Below are 19,432 nucleotides of genomic sequence, written 5' to 3' on the forward strand. Positions count from 1 at the left end.
AGTTCTAGCGTAGCTGGTCCTGCCTCATTCCAGAACAGGTAGTGACATTCAGTAGCAAACTATATACATTTTTCACGTCTCCCACAACGGCGTGGAAAACTGGACCGGGCCAGATTCTAGGAATTTTTGGGAATGAATTGCTGCAGTTTACTCTGGCTGATCACCTTCATGATGCTGGGAGTACTACTGTGGTAGAAATGAATGCAGTGATTCTGTGTAATTCGGTCATTCATGTAAGAAATTGAGTTTTTAAAATGTGTACCATATGATATTAACCAAAGATGATGTACTATAATAGAGAGTGCTCTGAAGTTGGGTTCCTGGTTAGATTTCTTTTTGATCCGCCGAAGGTAAAGTCCAATTTCAGCTTTGCTGTTGGAAATGGCATTGACATCAATTATCCATTTTATTATATTAAAATGTGAGATTCCTTGAACATTTATTAGAAGAAAATCATTTTTTAACATCTTTGTGGTGTTTAATGGGTTTGCTGAATGCAAATGATTAGTAGATCTGGGGTGACAGTAGGGCATGAAAGGGAGGGGAGTAGTGCTGCAAAGCATGAATTTACGGCTCTCTGTTAATGGACACAAAACCAACGGGTGAGCCAGTTCACATCACTCTGACCATCTTTTTTAAAAAAAATTATTCTTGGGATGTGAGTGTTGCTATTAAGATGAGCACTTATTGCCCATTCTTTTTAAAATTTATTTTATGTCATTTCATTTTTGTTTAAAAGCTCCTTGAGACATCCTGAGGTCTTTCTTTCAATAAGCTGCACAGAAACCTTGGCAGAGGCCTGGAATAAGTCAGCAGTTCATCTTCCTGGCTGGCTTATAGTGTGTAGAATTGGAGAGCTAAAGAGAGGGTGAAAGTTACTAATAGATTGCAGATAATACACAACTTTTTCTTTCATTTTAATTGTTTTCAAAAGAATATTCATTTTGCAAACTACTACTTTTTATGCAGGAAGAAATTGATGCAGCAGTAAAGGAACTGTTGGCACTGAAAGTGGATTATAAAACATTGACAGGCCAGGAGTACAAGGTTGGTATCCAACCCACTAACAGCACACCAATTAATAGTAATAGCCTGGCTGTTGCAGAAGATGATGGTGACTATGTGGATCCATGGACAGTGCAGACATCCAGTGCCAAAGGGGTGGACTATGACAAGCTGATTGGTAAATATCCCTTTCCTTTAGATGTTCTTATTGCTGGAAGTGATGTAAATTTTCATATTTTAGAGTTGAATGAACATAAGATTAGAAATAGGAGCATTCAGCCCATCGAGACTGCTTCGCCATTCAATAAGATCATGGCTGATCTGATTGTGCTAACTCCACATTCCTGTCTGCCCCCAATAACCCTTGACTCCCTTGTAGATCAAAATTCTGTCGAACTGAGCCTTGAATATATTCAGTGACCCAGTCTCCACTGCTCTCTGGGGAAGAGAATTCCAAAGATTAATGACCCTCTGAGAGGAAAAAATTCCTCCTCATCTCCGTCTCAAAAGGGAGACCCCTTATTTTGAAATAAAACAAAGTGCTGGAAATACTCAGCAGGTCTGGCAGCATCTGTGGAGAGAGAAAAACAGAGTTAACGTTTCTGGTCTGTGACCTTTCATCAGAACTGTTGGAACTTTTGAAGCTGTGCCCCCAGTTCTAGATTCCCCCACGAGGGGAAACATCCTCTCAGTATCTACCCTGTCAAGCCCCCTCAGAATCTTATATGTTTCAGTAAGATCACCTCTTTCTTTTGAACTCCAATGAGTATAGGCTCAACCTTTCCTCGTAAGACAACCCTTTCATCCCATGAATTGGCCGAGTTGAACCTTCTCTGAACTGCTTCCAATGCAAGTATATCCCTCCTTAAAATAAGGAGACCAAAATTTTACGTAGTTGTTATAGTGTATTTCACGAATCACCACCCGGAGACTCAGAAGTTGGGTGAAACAGTAGTTTTATTCTACAACATGTTTGAGGGAGGCCACAACTACAGAGCCAGCTGCGAAGCTAAGACCTCCCGAAAAACAGATACATTCACTTTTATATTTTTAGGTCACGTCACACTACCTGATTGCATTTGAAATAAAATATTTTGGTCGTGTCACACTGCGTGATTTCATTTGAAATAATCTTGCATGATTTAATTTGAAACATACAACATCTCTAATCACAACATGTTCCAGGCTTCATTCTTAACACCTCCCCCAGTATAATGTAATCAAGCTCCCTTATCTGATGATTAGTTTAAATTTCATCCTTGCATTACATATTTTGCCAGGTCAAGCTTATTGAATTAACCTATCCATTCCCACATCATAGTACTCTCGGTGCGGTCTCGCCAATGCCCTGTACCGTTGTGGCAAGACTTCCCTACTTATATACTCCATCTCCCTTGCAATAAATGCCAACATTTCATTTGCCTTCCTAATTACTTGCTGTGCCGGCATGCTTTTTTTGTGATTCATGTACAAGGACACCCAGATCCCTCTGTACCGCTGCAATCTGCAATCTCTCTCCATGTAAATAATATTCTGCTTTTCTATTCTTTCAACCAAAGTGGACAACCTCACATTTTCCCATATTGTACTACATTTGCCAAATTTTTCCCACTCACTTAACCTATATATATCTCTTTGCAGATGCTTTGTGTCCTCACAACTTGTATCGTCTGCAAGTTCGGCTGCAATATACTTGGTCCCTTCATCCAAGTCATTAATATAGGTCATAAATATTTGAATCCCCAGAACTAGTGGCACTCCACTAGTTACAGTTGGTCAATCTGAAAATGCCCCATTTATCCCGACCTCTATTAATTTAATTTAATTTAGAGATACAGCACTGAAACAGGCCCTTCAGCCCACCGAGTCTGTGCCGACCATCAACCACCCATTTATACTAATCCTACACTAATCCCATATTCCTACCACATCCCCACCTGTCCCTACATTCCCCTACCACCTACCTATACTAGGGGCAATTTATAATGGCCAATTTACCTATCAACCTGCAAGTCTTTGGCTGTGGGAGGAAACCGGAGCACCTGGCGAAAACCCACGCAGTCACAGGGAGAACTTGCAAACTCCACACAGGCAGTACCCAGAATTGAACCCGGGTCGCTGGAGCTGTGAAGCTGCGGTGCTAACCACTGCGCCAGTGTGCCACCTCTGTTTCCAGTTAGTTAGCCAATCCTCTATCCATGCTAATGTATTACCCGCAACACCATGAGCTTTTATCTTGCGTGGTAACCTTTTCTGTGGCACCTTATTGAATGCCTTTACGAAATCGAAATACACTACATCTACTAATTCCTCTTTATCCACCCTGCTTGTTACATCCTCAAAGAACTCTAATAAATTTGTCAAACGCAATTTCCCTATCATAAAACCATGCTGACTGCCTGATTGCATGACAATATTCCCAATGTCCAGCCACTATTTCCTTTATAATGGATTCGATCATTTTCTCAATGACAGATATTAGGTTAACTGGCCTATAGTTTCCCACTTTCCGAATATTAAGTGTTGTGCGTTAATCTGAAACTAAGGTACAACAAAAAAATGCATCACAAAGGCTTTGTAAAAATCAAAAAGTACAAACTGATGGAATGACTATGTAGTGGTTATGTTACTGGAGTAGGAATCCAGAGAATGAGTGTTTGAGAATCTGAATTCAGTTTAGAAGAAATTTGTTATCAGTAAAAGTGACCATGAAGTTGTTGATTGTAAAAATGCAACTGGTTCACTGAGGCCTTTTTAGGGAAAGAAGCTTACCATCCTTATCCAGTCAGGTCGAGATGCGATTCCAATCCCACACCATGGGCTGAATTTTCACCATAGAGGCAGGAAAAAGGAGGCGAGTTTGTTTTCGCGTCAGAAACCCACCTCCAGGTGCATTGGGAGGTGGGGGGTTGGTGGAGAAATGATTAAAGTTAAGATTTTTGCATGGGGATCCCTTAAATGGGTATGGGGATGGATTTTCTGACAACTTAGAGCCAGTGCTGATGGGAACAGGGGCAGGTCAGATGAAGTGTGGGACTCATTTAGACTCCCATAGCAGCCATCACTGAGGCTGCTGCTTGTCTTAAGCGAGAGATCTGCAGTTTGTGCCAAAACCTTCTACTGCAGCAGAAGGAAGCGAGAAGTTAAAGGGGAGATGGAAGACTGGCACACAGGGCAGAGCAGCCCTACGCTTCATTAATGCCAACCTTGATCTAATGCTGGAGGCCGTGATGGAGAGGAGGGAGGTCCTCTTCCTGGAGGGTGGGAGGAGGAATCCACCTCCTTGTGCAGTAGGGGCACCTCTCTGTTCAACACCATCTCCCTCCACCTCCACTTCCTCCTTCTCCCTCACCTCCTTGCTCCTCCCCCGATGAGTTGTCTCATTGTCCTCAAGGGCCATATAATGGAGAGTACAGCAGACCATCGCAATGCGTGAGACCCTTACAGCAGGGTATTGGAGGGCACCACCCAACTGGTCCAGGCACTGGAATGGCATCTTCAAAAACTCAATGGTCCGCTCAATGGTTGTCCTACTAAGCAGGTGGCAATGGTTGTATCGACTCTGTGCCTTTGTCTGGTGGTCCCATAAAGTGGCAAATGGCCATCTCTTCGAGGGATATCCATTATCTCCTAGGATCCATCACGCGCTTTGGAGGTTGGAGTGAAGATCTGACAGCCTGAACTGGCGCAAGGTGAAGGTGTCATGGTGGCTGCCAGGAAAGTGAGCGTACACATGGAGGAAGCTTTTCCTCTTGATGGAGCTCACTGGCCGGTTGCTTGATAGCCGCAAGGGTGCAATCAGTGATGCCCTGTACCTGAGCGAATCCAACGATGGAGGCAAAACCCAGTGCCCTCTGTCTCTGTTGTTACTGTCAGGCGAGGAGGGGTCGAAGGGCTTCCCTCTTTTCCCTCTCCTTGTTTGACCACAACAGGTTTAATTTTTTTTTTTAAATGTATGTACTGGCCAATTCGGTAGGTGTTTGATTACCCACTTGCTATGATCATAACAAGAACCAATCGGACAGGTTTTCTTGAGTTTAACAAAGGAAGGGGTTAACTTTATTGTACGAAGATCGGACTAATTAAAATAATAAACTACTCGCCAACTTTCACACACACAACACACACACTAGAGGTGTACACATACACAAATAGGTTACAGAGTGGGGAAGGGTAGATTGGTTGAGTTAGAGTCCATAGAAAAAAGGGGTATAACAGTCTGTGGAGTTTGGTGATTCAGCTGGCTTGTAGCTGAATTCAATGGTCCTGAAGCTATTAGTTTGAAGAGGTAGATGACTGATTTCGGTAGGTCTCTTGGCGACAGCAATGCAGATGATCTCCTCCAAAGGGGTTTCTGATTATAGCTGGAGTATGCAAAGGTAGTCAGTCAACAGGCAGGATTTGAAACTTGCCAGCTGGAATGGAGAGAGGGACCCCCACTTGGGTCTGCACATGTCAGAGTCCAGATGCTTCTCAACCTGCTGCAGAGAAACATCAGTTTAAAACCACAGTGGTGGGGGGGGGGGGGGGCTTGTCATATGACAGTCACCCAGTGTTTTAAGCATGGTAGTTAGCAGTATATTTCTTACTAAAAAGAACAAGCAGTTCCCTCAAACCTTCTGGGTCTTGGTTCTTGCTGAGATAAGCAGGCATTTCGTCTCCACCTCACAGACCTTGCAATGTAGGATACAGTGTTGCAAATTAGGTGGTCATCTTAAGCTACTGGTAAAGTCATCTTTTATCTGTTCCTTTTTAAATTTCTTTTTAAAAAAAAAATATATAAATTCAGATCTCCAGTCAGTAGATTAAAGAAAATTATCATTCAACAAAGTACATTGGTGTGACACTCTGAGGACATGTCTGTCTTTAAATGAATGTGTTGACCAGCTTTAGTAAGGACGGCATCACTGACCAATAACAACAACTTACATTTATATAGCACCTTTAATGTAATAAAACGACCCAAGGTGCTTCACAGGAGCATTATCCACTAAAGGAGATATTAGGTCAGATGACCAAAAGTTTGGTCAAAGAAGTAGGTTTTAAGGAGTGCCTTAAAGGAGGAAAGTGAGGTGGAGAGGTGTAGCGAGGGTATTCCAGTGCTTGGGGCCTAGGCAAGTGAAGGCGCGATCACCAATGGTGGAGCGATTAAAATTAGCGATGCACAAGAGGCCAGAATTAGAGGAGTGCAGATATCTTGTGGGGCTGAAGAAGATTACAGCGATACATACAAACATACGAATTAGGAGCAGGAGTAGGCCACTAGGGCCTGCTCCGCTATTCAATAAAATCATGGCTGATCTGATTGGAACCTCGAATCCACATTACCACCTACCCTCGATAACCTTTCACCCCTTTGTTAATCAAGAATCTATCTACCTCTGCCTTAAAAATATTTAAAGACTCTGCTTCCAGTGCTTTTTAAGGAAGAGAGTTTCAAAGACTCACGACCCTCAGAGAAAACATTTCTCCTCATATATGTCTTAAATGGGCGACCCCTTATCTTTAAATTGTGACCCCTAGTTCTGGATTCTCCCACAAGGAGCAATGTCCTTTCCACATCCATCCTGTCAAGAACCCTCAGGATCTTATATGTTTCAATCAAGTTACCTCTTACTCTTCTAAACTCCAGCAGATACAAGCCTAGCCTGTCCAATCTTTCCTCATAAGACAACCCGCCCAATCCAGGTATTAGTCTAGTAAACCTGCTCTGAACTGCTTCCAACACATTTGCATCCTTCCTTAAATAAGGAGACCAATACTGTACACAGTACTCCAAGTGTGGTCTCACCAATGCCCTGTTAACTGAAGCATAACTTCTCTACTTTTGTATTCCATTCCCCTCGCAATAAACGATAACATTCTATTAGTTTTCCTAATTAAATCAAGACATTGTTTGACCAGGAGCCAGTGTAGGTCAGCGAGCACAGGGGTGATAGGCGAATGGGAATTGGTACGAGTTAAGACATGGGCAGCGGAGGTTTGGATGACCTCAAGTTTACAGAGAGTAGAATGTGGGAGACCAGGCAGGAGTGTTTTGGAATAGTCAAGTCTGTAGTCAAGACCAGCGAGATGCAGTGATGTGCAGCTGTTTTTGAGATCCCAGTAAGGTCCACAGCTGATTCTTGGGGCCAGGGTGATGCCATGGGCAGCCATGACTGTCTCCCCACTCTTTACCTGCCTCCCTTCAGTTGATCAGTTTCTGAAGGCGTGGGTAACCCGTATGCCCTTTTAAAAATTCTGACTTCAAACTTTTACAAGCTCTTTAATTAGCTTTTAAGCAGCTCACAATCCTTCCCAGATTTAAGGTGATTGGTAGAAGGATTAGAGGGGATGTGAGGAAAAACTTTTTCACCCAGAGAGTGGTGGGTTTCTGGAATTCACTGCCTAGATCGGTGGTGGAGGCAGAAACCTTTGACTCGTTTAAAAGGTACCTGGACCTACACTGAAATGCTGTAACCTGCAAGGCTACAGACCAGGTGCTGGAAGGTGGATTAGAATGGACGGCTGGTTTTTTTCAGCCGGCACAGACACGATGGCCGTAACTTTTCTATGATTTCTTTAATTGTCCTCAATTGGGAGGAGAGCGCGATTCCTGTCCTCCCACCCTCGCCCCCCGCCCTGGTGATTATTGTGGCCCTCAGTATTTTGAGGGTGGGGGGGGGGGAGCAAAAATTCAGTCCATGTGGTTGATTCTTAACTATCCTTTAAATTGGCATAGCAAGCCACTGAGTCATATCAAACTACTATAAGTCCAAACAGCATTCTAGAAACACCTTTATCACACATATGGTAGCAGTTCAAGAAGTTGGCCCTCAACTACTTTCTCAGGGCAACCAAGGATGCACAAATGCCAGCCTTGATCACAATGCCCATAATCCATGAATTTTTTTTTTTATTAAAGCTTGGAACAATATTAAAAAAAGGAAGACTTGCATTTACATGGTGCCTTCACGACTAAAGGATGTCCCAAAGCGCTTTACAGCCAATTAAGTACTTTTGAAGTGTAGTCACTGTTATAATGTAGGAAATGCTGCAGCCAATTGCACACAGCAAGCTCCCACAGACAGCAATGTTGGCTAAATATTAGCCAGGACACCAGGGATAACTCCCCTGCTCCTCTTCAGAATAGTGCAGTGGGTTCTTTTATGCCCATCTGAGAGAGAAGACAGGCCTTGGATTAACATCCCATCTGAAGAACTGCATCGCCGACACTGCAGCACTCCCTCAGTAATGCACAAGAGTGTCAGCCTTGATTTTTGATCTCAAGTCATAGAGTGGGGACTTGAACTCATAACCTTCTGACTCAGAGGTGAGAGTGCTACCAACTGAGCCACAGCTAACACTGTAGAGGTGACTGTCTAGGAACTATCAAACTGGCATAAGCCTAAATAATTGATGAGCTTAAAAGGAAGAATGATGTGCAAAATGGATAAATTATCTCCATTTAAAATATATTTTGACAAGAGGGGACAATTGAAAAAAAAAACCAATACGTGATAACATATATGTATACGTACTATTATACTAGAAAAACATCCTCGGGCACTTTGCTTTAAAACACTGTTTAAACATCTCACTTGTGTGGGGATATCTAAAGTTTGTTTTTGTGCATCATTATAGATGACTAACTTGCAACTTCATTACACTGGGCGGCACAGTGGCGCAGTGGTTAGCACTGCAGCCTCACAGCTCCAGCGACCCGGGTTCAATTCTGGGTACTGCCTGTGTGGAGTTTGCAAGTTCTCCCTGTGTCTGCGTGGGTTTCCTCTGGGTGCTCCGGTTTCCTCCCACATGCCAAAGACTTGCAGGTTGATAGGTTAATTGGCCATTATAAATTGACCCTAGTATAGGTAGGTGGTAGGGAAATATAGGGACAGGTAGGGATATGGGATTAGTGCAGGATTAGTATAAATGGGTGGTTGATGGTCGGCACAGACTCGGTGGGCCAAAGGGCCTGTTTCAGTGCTGTATCTCTAAACTAAACTAAACAAGCTTACAGAAAATCATACTCATTTTTTAACTTTTCATTGTTATTTGGATAAGAAATTCTTTGCAGAGGAATCTTCTCTCATAGGTTGGCAAAACATTTCATTTCTTTTTGTACCCATAATAATGGTTTAATATTTATATTATGACAACTGCAGTGCTGTACCACACCAGTCTAGTAATTGTGAAAACCACTTCATTATTTACAGTTCGGTTTGGAAGCAGCAAAATTGATCAGGAGTTGATTGACCGAATAGAACAAGTCACTGGTCAAAAAGCTCATCATTTTCTTCGCAGAGGAATCTTCTTCTCTCATAGGTTGGCAAAACATTTCATCTCTTTTTGTACCCATAATAAATGATTTTCAATGCGTGTGACTTATTCCCAACTGTTGAACTTCATCCATAGCAACTGACATTTCCTAAATTTAACTTAACTGTAGTTTTTTAACATTTAGTTTAGTTTAGTTTAGAGATACAGCACTGAAACAGGCCCTTCGGCCCACCGAGTCTGTGCCGACCATCAACAACCCATTTATACTAATCCTACACTAATTCCATATTCCTACCACATCCCCACCTGTCCCTATATTTTCCTACCACCTACCTATACTAGGGGCAATTTATAATGGCCAATTAACCTGCAAGTCTTTGGCATGTGGGAGGAAACCGGAGCACCCGGAGGAAACCCACGCAGACATAGGGAGAACTTGCAAACTCCACACAGGCAGTACCCAGAATTGAACCTGGGTCACTGGAGCTGTGAAGCTGCGGTGCTAACCACTGCGCCGCCCACACTGAACTAATTTTGCAGATCTAAGATATATTTTGTTCTTTTTTAGGATAATCTTTCAACATCTTTTAAAGTTTGAAATTCCTGACTTTAATTACTGTGTTCTGGTCTAAATTTTTGAGACAAACGGATAAAAGTTGTAAGATTTCATTATTAATATGATCCATGTTCAACATCCTGTTACTTCCATCCCCTCACTAGGTAATAAACTGTCAAAACAAAAAAGTTACTTAGTTGCATTTTTAACGGCTGTTTCAGCATCACCTGAAGATGTGATTAGCCATTTGATACTTGAACATAACTAAAATAAAACAGATTTTTGCTTTGTCACCAAATGTTTGCATCAAAGTGTAAGGACTTGAAAGCAGTAGAGATTTCATATGAAAATAAGTGAATCTAAATAATGACTCCTTTAGTGGTAAACTGTAATTATGTTAGTAAAATGCTGTTGGAATCAGTTCTGCTCGAGTGTATTTTAATTATTCATGAAAGACATGTAGGATTATTGAACTGTGGTATTTATTTGAAAAAGGCATTATGATTCCCCAACACCAAAAAATTGCCCCTCAAATCTTCCTATCTAATTTATCTGTGTTGAAAAGCTACATTAATTGTATTTTTGAAGTTGTGTTTTTGATCATTCTTTTTTCAAAGGGATATGCACCAGATCCTTGATGCTTTTGAAACAAAAAAATCATTTTACCTGTATACAGGGCGTGGTCCTTCATCGGAGGCTATGCATATGGGCCACCTTATTCCATTCATCTTCACAAAGTAAGTTTGGATAATGTGCAAGTGCGAGAGCAACCCTTGTGTGTGCTGCTTAAGTTTATTGGGGTCGATTTTAACTTGCTGAAATTGGCATTAAAATGGGGCCAATAGACTTACTTCCCTGTTAATGCCAAAATTTTGGCCGCTGACATTTACAGGGGCCTACCACTGGGCAACCAAATGCCTGCCCATTTCATGTACATATGACCCCAATTATTATTTTTGGACATAATTAGTTGGAATGTGCCCTGTACACTGTCCACCTAGTTTTACTGTTGATAGAGCTGAAGAGGCCCTGAAAAATGTTCTATTATTTTTGTGGGGTCAGGAGGAGCACGACTTGCCTTGTTAATCAGCTGGGCGGCCTCCAGGTTGCCCAATAACAGCACCAACCTGAATGCAGTGAGTCACATTGGGAGGTCACATGCTCATTTGGCGTCTGCATCTTGCCATTTCTGTTAAAGCGTGGCTAGGGCTCTGTCCTCTTCACTGCCAGAATTGGTGGGTTGCTGGTGTGCTGTGCTGGTTGACCGCTGAAAAGTTAAAATCAACCCCGTTACTACTTGATTAAGGAGAGGTTCAAATGATGTGCTATAACCACATTCACAGGAAATATTCAAGAGTCAACTAGTTTTGTGAGGATATACTATGTGTAGACTTTGCAAGCTTATTCTCTATCCAGCATTCTGCTGACTTGGTCATGTCCATCATTTTACTAGTAAAAATGTCAGGTGGTGCTTTTTACAGCTATCAGTAATATTTGCACCTTTTGAATTTTTTTTTGTGTGCAGGGTAGGCTTTTATGTTAATGTGTCTCCTTAAAAATTTTTAATGCTTTCACAGCTGGCTTAAAATTTAAGACCAATGGAATGATATTCCACTGATTGTATTTTTCCCAATCTGTAGATTGTTCTATTGAAAGATTTATCTTGTTCATACCTATATATTTCTATTAAATAGGTGGCTCCAAGATGTTTTTAATGTACCTCTAATAATTCAGCTGACCGATGATGAGAAATACCTGTGGAAAGACATAACACTAGAACAGGCTTATAAATATGCTGTTGAGAATACCAAAGACATCATTGCTTGTGGCTTTGATGTGAATAAAACCTTCATCTTCTCTGATCTGGATTACATGGGGTATGCTTATTGCAGTATTGCACCAGTGTTTTCATTTATATTTTTCATTGGAAAAGATGTAAATAAATGAAGTACAGCAGTAATGGTGAGTAAGCTAGAGAGAAAGTTTTAGTATGGAATGTAGGTTAGAGTATTCAAGCGTATATGTATATTATGCAGCCAATCTTTTGTGTTAGTACTGGAAATTATTTAACCGATTGAAAGTAAAATTTTGTGTCATATAGTGTTTTCCTTCTGGAGATTAGTCCACTGAGGTTTTTTTTGTTGGCATTGTAAATGTACACCATCCCTCCTCAACCCCAACTTGGCTTACAATGAAAAGTTGCCACAATGTGTAGCCTTGGTTCCAAAAGACAGTTTATTTGTTTAAGAAAGCATAACAAGTAGAACACAACAAGGAAAAACAAATAGTGCTCTCAATTTTTGCAGCCTCAGCTGGGAAACAAATCCCATCCCAAACTGCTATCAGCCATTAATTCACCATCTCCAGCAAGAAAGAATCTAACCATCTCCCCTTGACATTCAATGGCATTACCATTGCTGAATCCCCCACTATAAACATCCTAGGAGCTACCATTGACCAGAAACTGAACTGGAGTAGCCATATAAATACCGCGGCTACAAGAACAGGTCAGAGTCTAGAATCCTGCAGCGAGTCTCACCTCCTGACCCCCCAAAGCCTGTCCACCATCTACAAGGCACAAGTCAGGAGTGATGGAATACTCTCCACTTGCCTGGATGGGTGCAGCTCCAACCACACTCAAGAAGCTCGACACCATCCAGGACAAAGCAGCCTGCTTGATTGGCACCCCATCCACAAACATTCACTTGCTCCACCACTGACGCACAGTGGCAGCAGTGTGTACCATCTACAAAATGCACTGCAGCATCGCACCAAGGCTCCTTTGACAGCACCTTCCAAACCCGCGACCTCTACCAACTAGAAGGACAAGTGCAGCAAATGCATGGGAACACCATCACCTGCAAGTTCCCCTCCAAGTCACACACCATCCTGTCTTGGAACTATATCGTCGTTCCTCTACTGTCACTGGGTCAAAATCCTGGAACTCCCTTCTTAACAGCACTGTGGGTATACCTACCTCACATGGACTGCAGCGGTTCAAGAAGGCAGCCCACCATCACCTTCTCAAGGGCAATTAGGGATGCGCAATAAATGCTGGCCCAGCCAGTGAGGCCCACAATCCGTGAATGAATTTTTAAAAATTACATCGATAAAACATTGTACAAACTACTGAGTGAGAAGGATGACGTATATGCAGCAGAGGAGGAAGCTACTCTGGAGGGGAAAATGGCCACAAAATGGCATTATTTACAGTTAGGTAAAACTGAGTGGAAAAACGTTTGCCTTAAAAGTATGATTGAAGTGAATCTGACAAGTTTTGCTTATCCCCACTGAATGCTTAATGTTATGACCAAGTGAGAAAGGGGTCTAGGGGTTCCCTCTCAGCCTTTGCCTGGTTTGACCATAACAGGGTTTGATTTTTAAGAAGTGTTTTTAGCTCCCCCCTCAGTGTATCCTTGTTCACTGCTCTCTAAGGCAAAGAAATCAACCAGACAGGTTTTCTTAGATAAACAAAAAACACAAGTTTATTAACCTTAAAACACTAATTTGATTAAACTGCTACGAATATGCGACGCAACCACGCTAGCGCACATGCAATAAACACACATGCAGATAAAGACAGTAAAAGAATAAAGGGGAAAAGTTTGAAGCAAAAGCTGGAGTTCATTTACTATCTTTTGAGTTCGATGTAGAGTCTTTGATTGCTGTTAAATCTTGCCGTTTCATTGGGGCCCAGTGCATGTTTTCAAACTTGTTTCGATGTAGGAGTCTTCTCTCTTGCGGTTTAAGTAGCTTCAGTGGATCTGGAAATTTGAGAGAGAGAGGCTCTTTCTTCAAGTTCAGTTACAGTCTGACTCAACCTGTCTGTGAACACAATTCAAAAACCCTGGGCCAGCAGATTGTTTTAAAAAACCCTAGTCACATGACCAAACACTCCCATTTTTGTGGATTCTCCATCTTAGCTGACATATTGTGTGGGGTGTAATGGATGAAATGCTGACTTGTTCCACATTCAATGTCTGGTGAGCAAAATACATTTGGGGTTAATTGGATCAGGGAGCAGTTCCATTGTCTCTCCAGGCAACTGCCTTAGTATGCAAATGTTTCCAGCCACTGCTGTTATCTCTTTAAACAAGTCATCTTTTCAGTGCAGCAACAGTTGAAAATTAATTTCATATTTCGAAATTAATATGCCTCATTCTTGGTAGGTGGGGTCTTCATGTCACGCACATCGGAGGTGCAGTGATACAACATTCACAGTAACTCCGAAGAGTTATGAAATAACGGACTATGTCTTTAAAAAAATGAACCTTTTATTTTTAAAAAAAAGTGGACAATGTTTCAAATGGCTGCCGAAGCAAAGGGGATTAACCTTTTGTATAATCAAATGGCTGCATTTGCTGACAACGCAACCTCTAGGTGGCGCAGTACTTGCACATGCCCAAATGCATGCTCTTCAACGAGAACTTCAGTGTCTGTAAAGTTCAGGTAGCTGCCAGGATTAAAGATTTGTCACAGGAAATGCTTATGGCTCGATCATTCAAGGAAACTAACCTTACATTAAGTTGGATGGTAGCCCAGTATTATGCTACTATGTAGTTCTTGGATACTAACTGTAATCCTCAAATCCATTTAATATTCCAGCAATCCTATTAAATACAAAGGAATTTTTTGATTGAATTTCCATTGGAAGATAGTGAATTGTCACCCCAATTGATGGAAAAGAAAATCAGGCAGAGGATAAAATGTGCTGCCAGTTCATTATTGTGATTTGTTTATATGACTGACCAGGGCTGATTTTACCCAAATGCAGCTACTAGCTCCCACCCCACTGGCCGCTCTCCTCCACTCCCCTCTCCCCCTTGGCAGCTCACTGCCCCCCACCCCCCCCACCAGCCGCTTTCTCCCGATCTCACTGGTCCCCCCCACCTCTCTGGCCAGTTGTTCCCTGATCGTTCCACCCTTCTCTCCAGTCAATCACACCCTAGAGCTAGTGGCTGAAAGGGGGGGTGGGGAAGCGGGGAGCAAGCAGCCATAGACTGGGATGGCGCGAAGCAAGGAACAATCGGCCAGGGGAGTAGGGGGGAGCAGCGAGGTCTGGAGGAGGCAGCTGAGGGGCGGAAGTGTCGAGGCCTGGAGCGAGTTGCCAAGGGGGGAGAACAGCTAGTGGGGCAGGAGCGAGTGTCGGGGATCGAGCTCCAGGCTCAAAGTCTCCCATTCAGCCGCTTCCTCCAGCTCAGTGGGGGGCTGGATACCCGATGACGCTTTATCGCACATGTGCGAAGATGGACCAGGCGTGGATACGCAATGACGTCGGCGCTGCGCGATGACATCATCCCACGCATGTGCCATTTATTCCTGGCAAGATGTAGCTGCGTATTTGCGCAGCTTGACGCACTCTGATGACGTCAGCGGACCACTGCATTGTCAGGAGTCACTTTGTATTCAAACAGCCTGGTAAAGCCAAAGGACAAATTTTCAAAGCCAAGAAGTGATAATGAAACCAATCTCACACCTATCATAGAAACATTCCAGAATTTTTAAAACAAAGGAGGTGTGAAGTAGCCACATCCAGGGCCATTGTGATCACCATGGGAAAGAAACCAGAATGTCTCTAGCATGAGGTGAGAAGTGGCAGTTTTACCTTTTCAAAAAAAAAGCCAGAAAGAGAAAGAGAGCGAGAGATTGACCCAAAAGGTGAAGCTACTTGTAACTGCTGGCATTCCAGGAAGCCAGAAAGCATATGCCCTGCTGGTAAATTTCGACATCTACATCATACAGCAGCGAGAGAGTAAGCTAGAAGTGCCCCACCAACTTCAAAAGAACCATCAATCAAGAGAGAAATCTATGATCATCTCAGGCCTGCAACTATCTGGACTTTGAGTCTCAAGAGAATTCAACAGTTTTATCGTAACCCTTCTCCACCACAAAAACCCACCTACCGCTTTCCCTTCTCTAGCTTCGTGTGACTACCAAAGCAATGTGAAGGAAAAAAAGCTACCCAGCTTGGGCAAGGTTTGATCTTAACAGTACAAGGTAAAGATGCATGAAAGCGATTAAAATTAATGTGCTGTTCAAAGTGACGTAAATTAAAGTCTGCACCAAAGTATGAGTCAACAATGCTGCAATTCGTTACATTCTATATATTGTCTCCTTTTCTCCTGTGGACTTCTAGCACTCCACACTTACCTGGCTCCCAGGCCTCCATTCCACCTGTGCTACACAACAACTGGCTGATTGGAAGTAGGTGCCTCTTCACCATGAAATCAAAAATGCATTCTGACTCTGTGGCACAGTGCATACGAGCTCCAGTGCACTGCGCAAGAAAATGTACTTCTAAGATACACACCTAACCACTATCCTATTCAACGTAATCAGAGATTATGGCATCAAAATTACAATTGTGATAACTTTAGAACTGAGATTGTTCATTAACTATAAATCAAGTATTTTTTCCCCCTCCAATCTGTAAAGTGCAATATTTTAATTCTGTTTTGGCTGCAGACAGAGCCCAGGATTCTATCAGAATGTGGTTAAAATCCAGAAACATGTGACTTTTAATCAAGTGAAGGGGATCTTTGGCTTTGGAGATAGTGACTGCATAGGTAAGATTAATATTGCTTATTTTCAAGTTTGTTGCAAGTTTGACCTTGTATGCTGAACACGTCATTGTCATGTAATCTTCAGTGGTTTCATTTCTTAGGTTTTCTCTCCCGCCCTGGTGTCCCGTCAACATCTTAGTTGTTTTATTGTGATTTCACCAAACTTTATCAAATGTTTTCTATGAGCAGACTTTTGTTCCTTTTGATAACCATTAAACTGGAAACTACTGCACACCCCCATGAATAGACCTGTGATTTCAAAGTTAGAAGTTTCTATCAACTGTACAAGTTTCTAATCACCAACCTACCATGAGAATATTTTTCATTTCTCAAATAACCTCTATCATAATTAATAGAAGTTTTAGTTGCTTCATTATTTTTGCTAACATTAAGACAACTTAAACTGAGAACAAATAATGCATTGTATCTGGGGAAAGTCTAATATTTGACCTACACTGTGAACATCTAGACATGAGTTTAGCAGTATAAGTGTACAGTAATATTAATATACCTCAGAACACAAGTTATTTCTGTAGAAAAATATTTAGGTCATTTATGGGAAACATCTACTAGCTTTGTTAATAATCACTTTCAATGTTTGACTGCTCTTGTTAAGAAACTTAATTAAAAATGTCTAACTCGGTATTTTTAATTGACAGGAAAGATCAGTTTCCCTGCTATACAGGCTGCTCCATCTTTCAGCACCTCATTTCCACAAATCTTTAACGGCCAAAAGGATATTCAATGTCTCATTCCCTGTGCTATTGACCAGGTCAGTGTTAAGTGCCAACCAAAGAAAGTACATATGCTTGAAATGTGTTCCGCCTTTGAATTCTAAGGTTGCAGCATTAGTCATTTTCCCAATGTATTAATTGTATTCAAGTTTACTCTATGTGGTACATGATTTTTTTCTTTTTCCCCCCCCCCCCCAACAAGTCATTTTCATTATACACTACCTGTAGCCTAAGAGCCCAGAGGACAGGCAGACCTGTGCCAAAACCAGAGCAAAAGTGATAACTAAAATACAGTATTCTAAGAAGAGCAGGAGAATTCTCACAGTGTCGTGGTCTACATTTATCCCTCAACCAACACCACCAAAAAAATGGTCTGGCCATTTAGCTCATTGAAGTTTATGGGATCTTGCTGTGCATAAATTGACTGCATCGTTTTCTATATTGACTACATTTCCAAACATTGGCTGTGAAATATTTTGGGATGCCCTAAATCCATGAAAGACTCCATATAAATGCAAATGATTTCTTTTAAGATGTTTAGAAGAGCAGCCTGGCAATGGCTTTCTGATTTGGATAGTGTTTCACATGAGGAACCTGTCAACTGCATGACGTATCCAAACAACGCTTTTGCTAAGCTCAACAGTTCATGCTCCAGGCATTATTATATAGACTCTAATATCACTATTTGGTGCTGAAAAGAGTTGTTCTACACAACTAGGTCTAAATATAATTTTATTGTAGCCAGTTTGAATTTCTTAATAATTTCGAATGACTTGCACTTCGACCATAAATATTGCTCCATGTATGTCAAATTAGTAATACTAAATGAAATTGTATTTAAAACACTTGAACACAACGTAGTTAATTCTGTAATCTCTGTAATGTTCTTTGTGAAATTCAAAATTTTAAAAGCATACATTTTCAATCAGAAGGAGGCCATTCAACATTTTGTGTCCATGATAGCCAAAAACGAGCTATCCAGCTTAATCCCACTTGCCAGCTATTGGTCCATAGTCCTGAAGCTTACAGCACCTTGGGTGCATATCCAAAAGTTTTTTAAATGCGATGAGGTTTTCTGCCTCTACCATCCTTTTCAGGCAGTGAGTTCCAGATCCCATCCACCCTCTGGGCGAAAAAATTTCTCAATTCCCCTCAAATCCATTTGCCACAACTTTAAAGCTATGCCTCTGCCTCTGGTTTTTGACCTCTCTGTTAATAGTAAAAGTCCTTCCTATCCACTCTATCTAGACCCCTCATAATTTTATATATCTCAATTAAATCTCCCCTCAGCCTCCTCTGTAATACTAATAGTAGAGGATTTCAACTACCCTAATATTAACTGGGATAACATTAGAGTAAAAAGGTACAGTCGCTGTGAGGCAACTATGGAGTGACCTCTCCATGGCGCATGCCTGGGCAAATTTATGGAGGTTGAGAGTTGCCCAGTCGTCAAAACCCCCCTCTCGGCCTTTCTGGTGGGGTCCAAAGGAGTGCAGGACACGACGTTTGGCACCAGTATGGCTGCAGGAACTGCCGGAAACATGCCAAAGGTGACACATGACCGCCTACGGGGTTCCGCTCCGGATTTTCTGTTAGGGTTTACTCCCTTAGCCTTGGTCTCTCCCGAGACGCCCACAAGGCAGTGGGCATAAAGACAGGGCTAAATTGTGGCGAGTCGAAGAGACTTAGTAGTTGGCAGGAAAAAAGACAGAGGCGCAAGGGGAGAGCCAACTGTGCAACAGCCCCAACAAACAAATTTCTCTGCAGCACCTGTGGAAGAGCCTGTCACTCCAGAATTGGCCTTTATAGCCACTCCAGGCGCTGCTTCACAAACCACTGACCACCTCCAGGCGCGTATCCATTGTCTCTCGAGATAAGGAGGCCCAAAAGACAAAAGAAAAAAGGTACAGAATTCTTAAAATGCATTTAGAAGAACTTTTTAAGCCACATGGAGCAAACCCAACAAGTGAAAGGGCAGTTCTGGGCTTAGGTTTAGGGAACACATCTGAAGGGGCATCAGTGGGAAAGAATTTTACTGGTAGTGATCATACTTCAGTTAGATATATAGTTATGGAAAAGGACAAAGATAGACCAAGAGTAAAAGTTTTAAATTGGGGAAATGTTAATTTTACTAAGTTAGGATGTGATTTGGCAAAAGTAGATTAGAAACAGGTAGTTGAAGGAAAAACCGGTGTCAGAGCAGTGGGAGGCATTCGAGGAGAACCTAATGAGGGTGCAGAACAAATATGTTCCCGCAAAGAAAAAGGGTGGGACTCTCAAATCTAGACCCTCCCTCCCCCACCCCTCACACC

General features: G+C 42.1%; 1 protein-coding gene across 5 annotated transcripts in view; it reads left to right on the forward strand.

Annotated features, from left to right (window-relative positions):
- LOC137373712 (tryptophan--tRNA ligase, cytoplasmic) overlaps positions 1-19,432 on the forward strand; it is a 29,358-nt gene that overhangs the window by 2,694 nt on the left and 7,232 nt on the right. For all 5 annotated transcript variants that reach the window (XM_068038937.1, XM_068038935.1, XM_068038938.1 and 2 more), the window contains exons 3-8: positions 970-1,183; positions 9,204-9,312; positions 10,441-10,560; positions 11,518-11,700; positions 16,289-16,389; positions 17,046-17,158. In XM_068038937.1, the coding sequence (XP_067895038.1) occupies positions 970-1,183; positions 9,204-9,312; positions 10,441-10,560; positions 11,518-11,700; positions 16,289-16,389; positions 17,046-17,158 (840 nt within the window). The remainder of the gene's footprint in view (positions 1-969; positions 1,184-9,203; positions 9,313-10,440; positions 10,561-11,517; positions 11,701-16,288; positions 16,390-17,045; positions 17,159-19,432) is intronic.

This window comes from Heterodontus francisci, chromosome 9 (assembly GCF_036365525.1).
Source record: "Heterodontus francisci isolate sHetFra1 chromosome 9, sHetFra1.hap1, whole genome shotgun sequence".
Lineage (NCBI taxonomy): Eukaryota > Metazoa > Chordata > Chondrichthyes > Heterodontiformes > Heterodontidae > Heterodontus > Heterodontus francisci.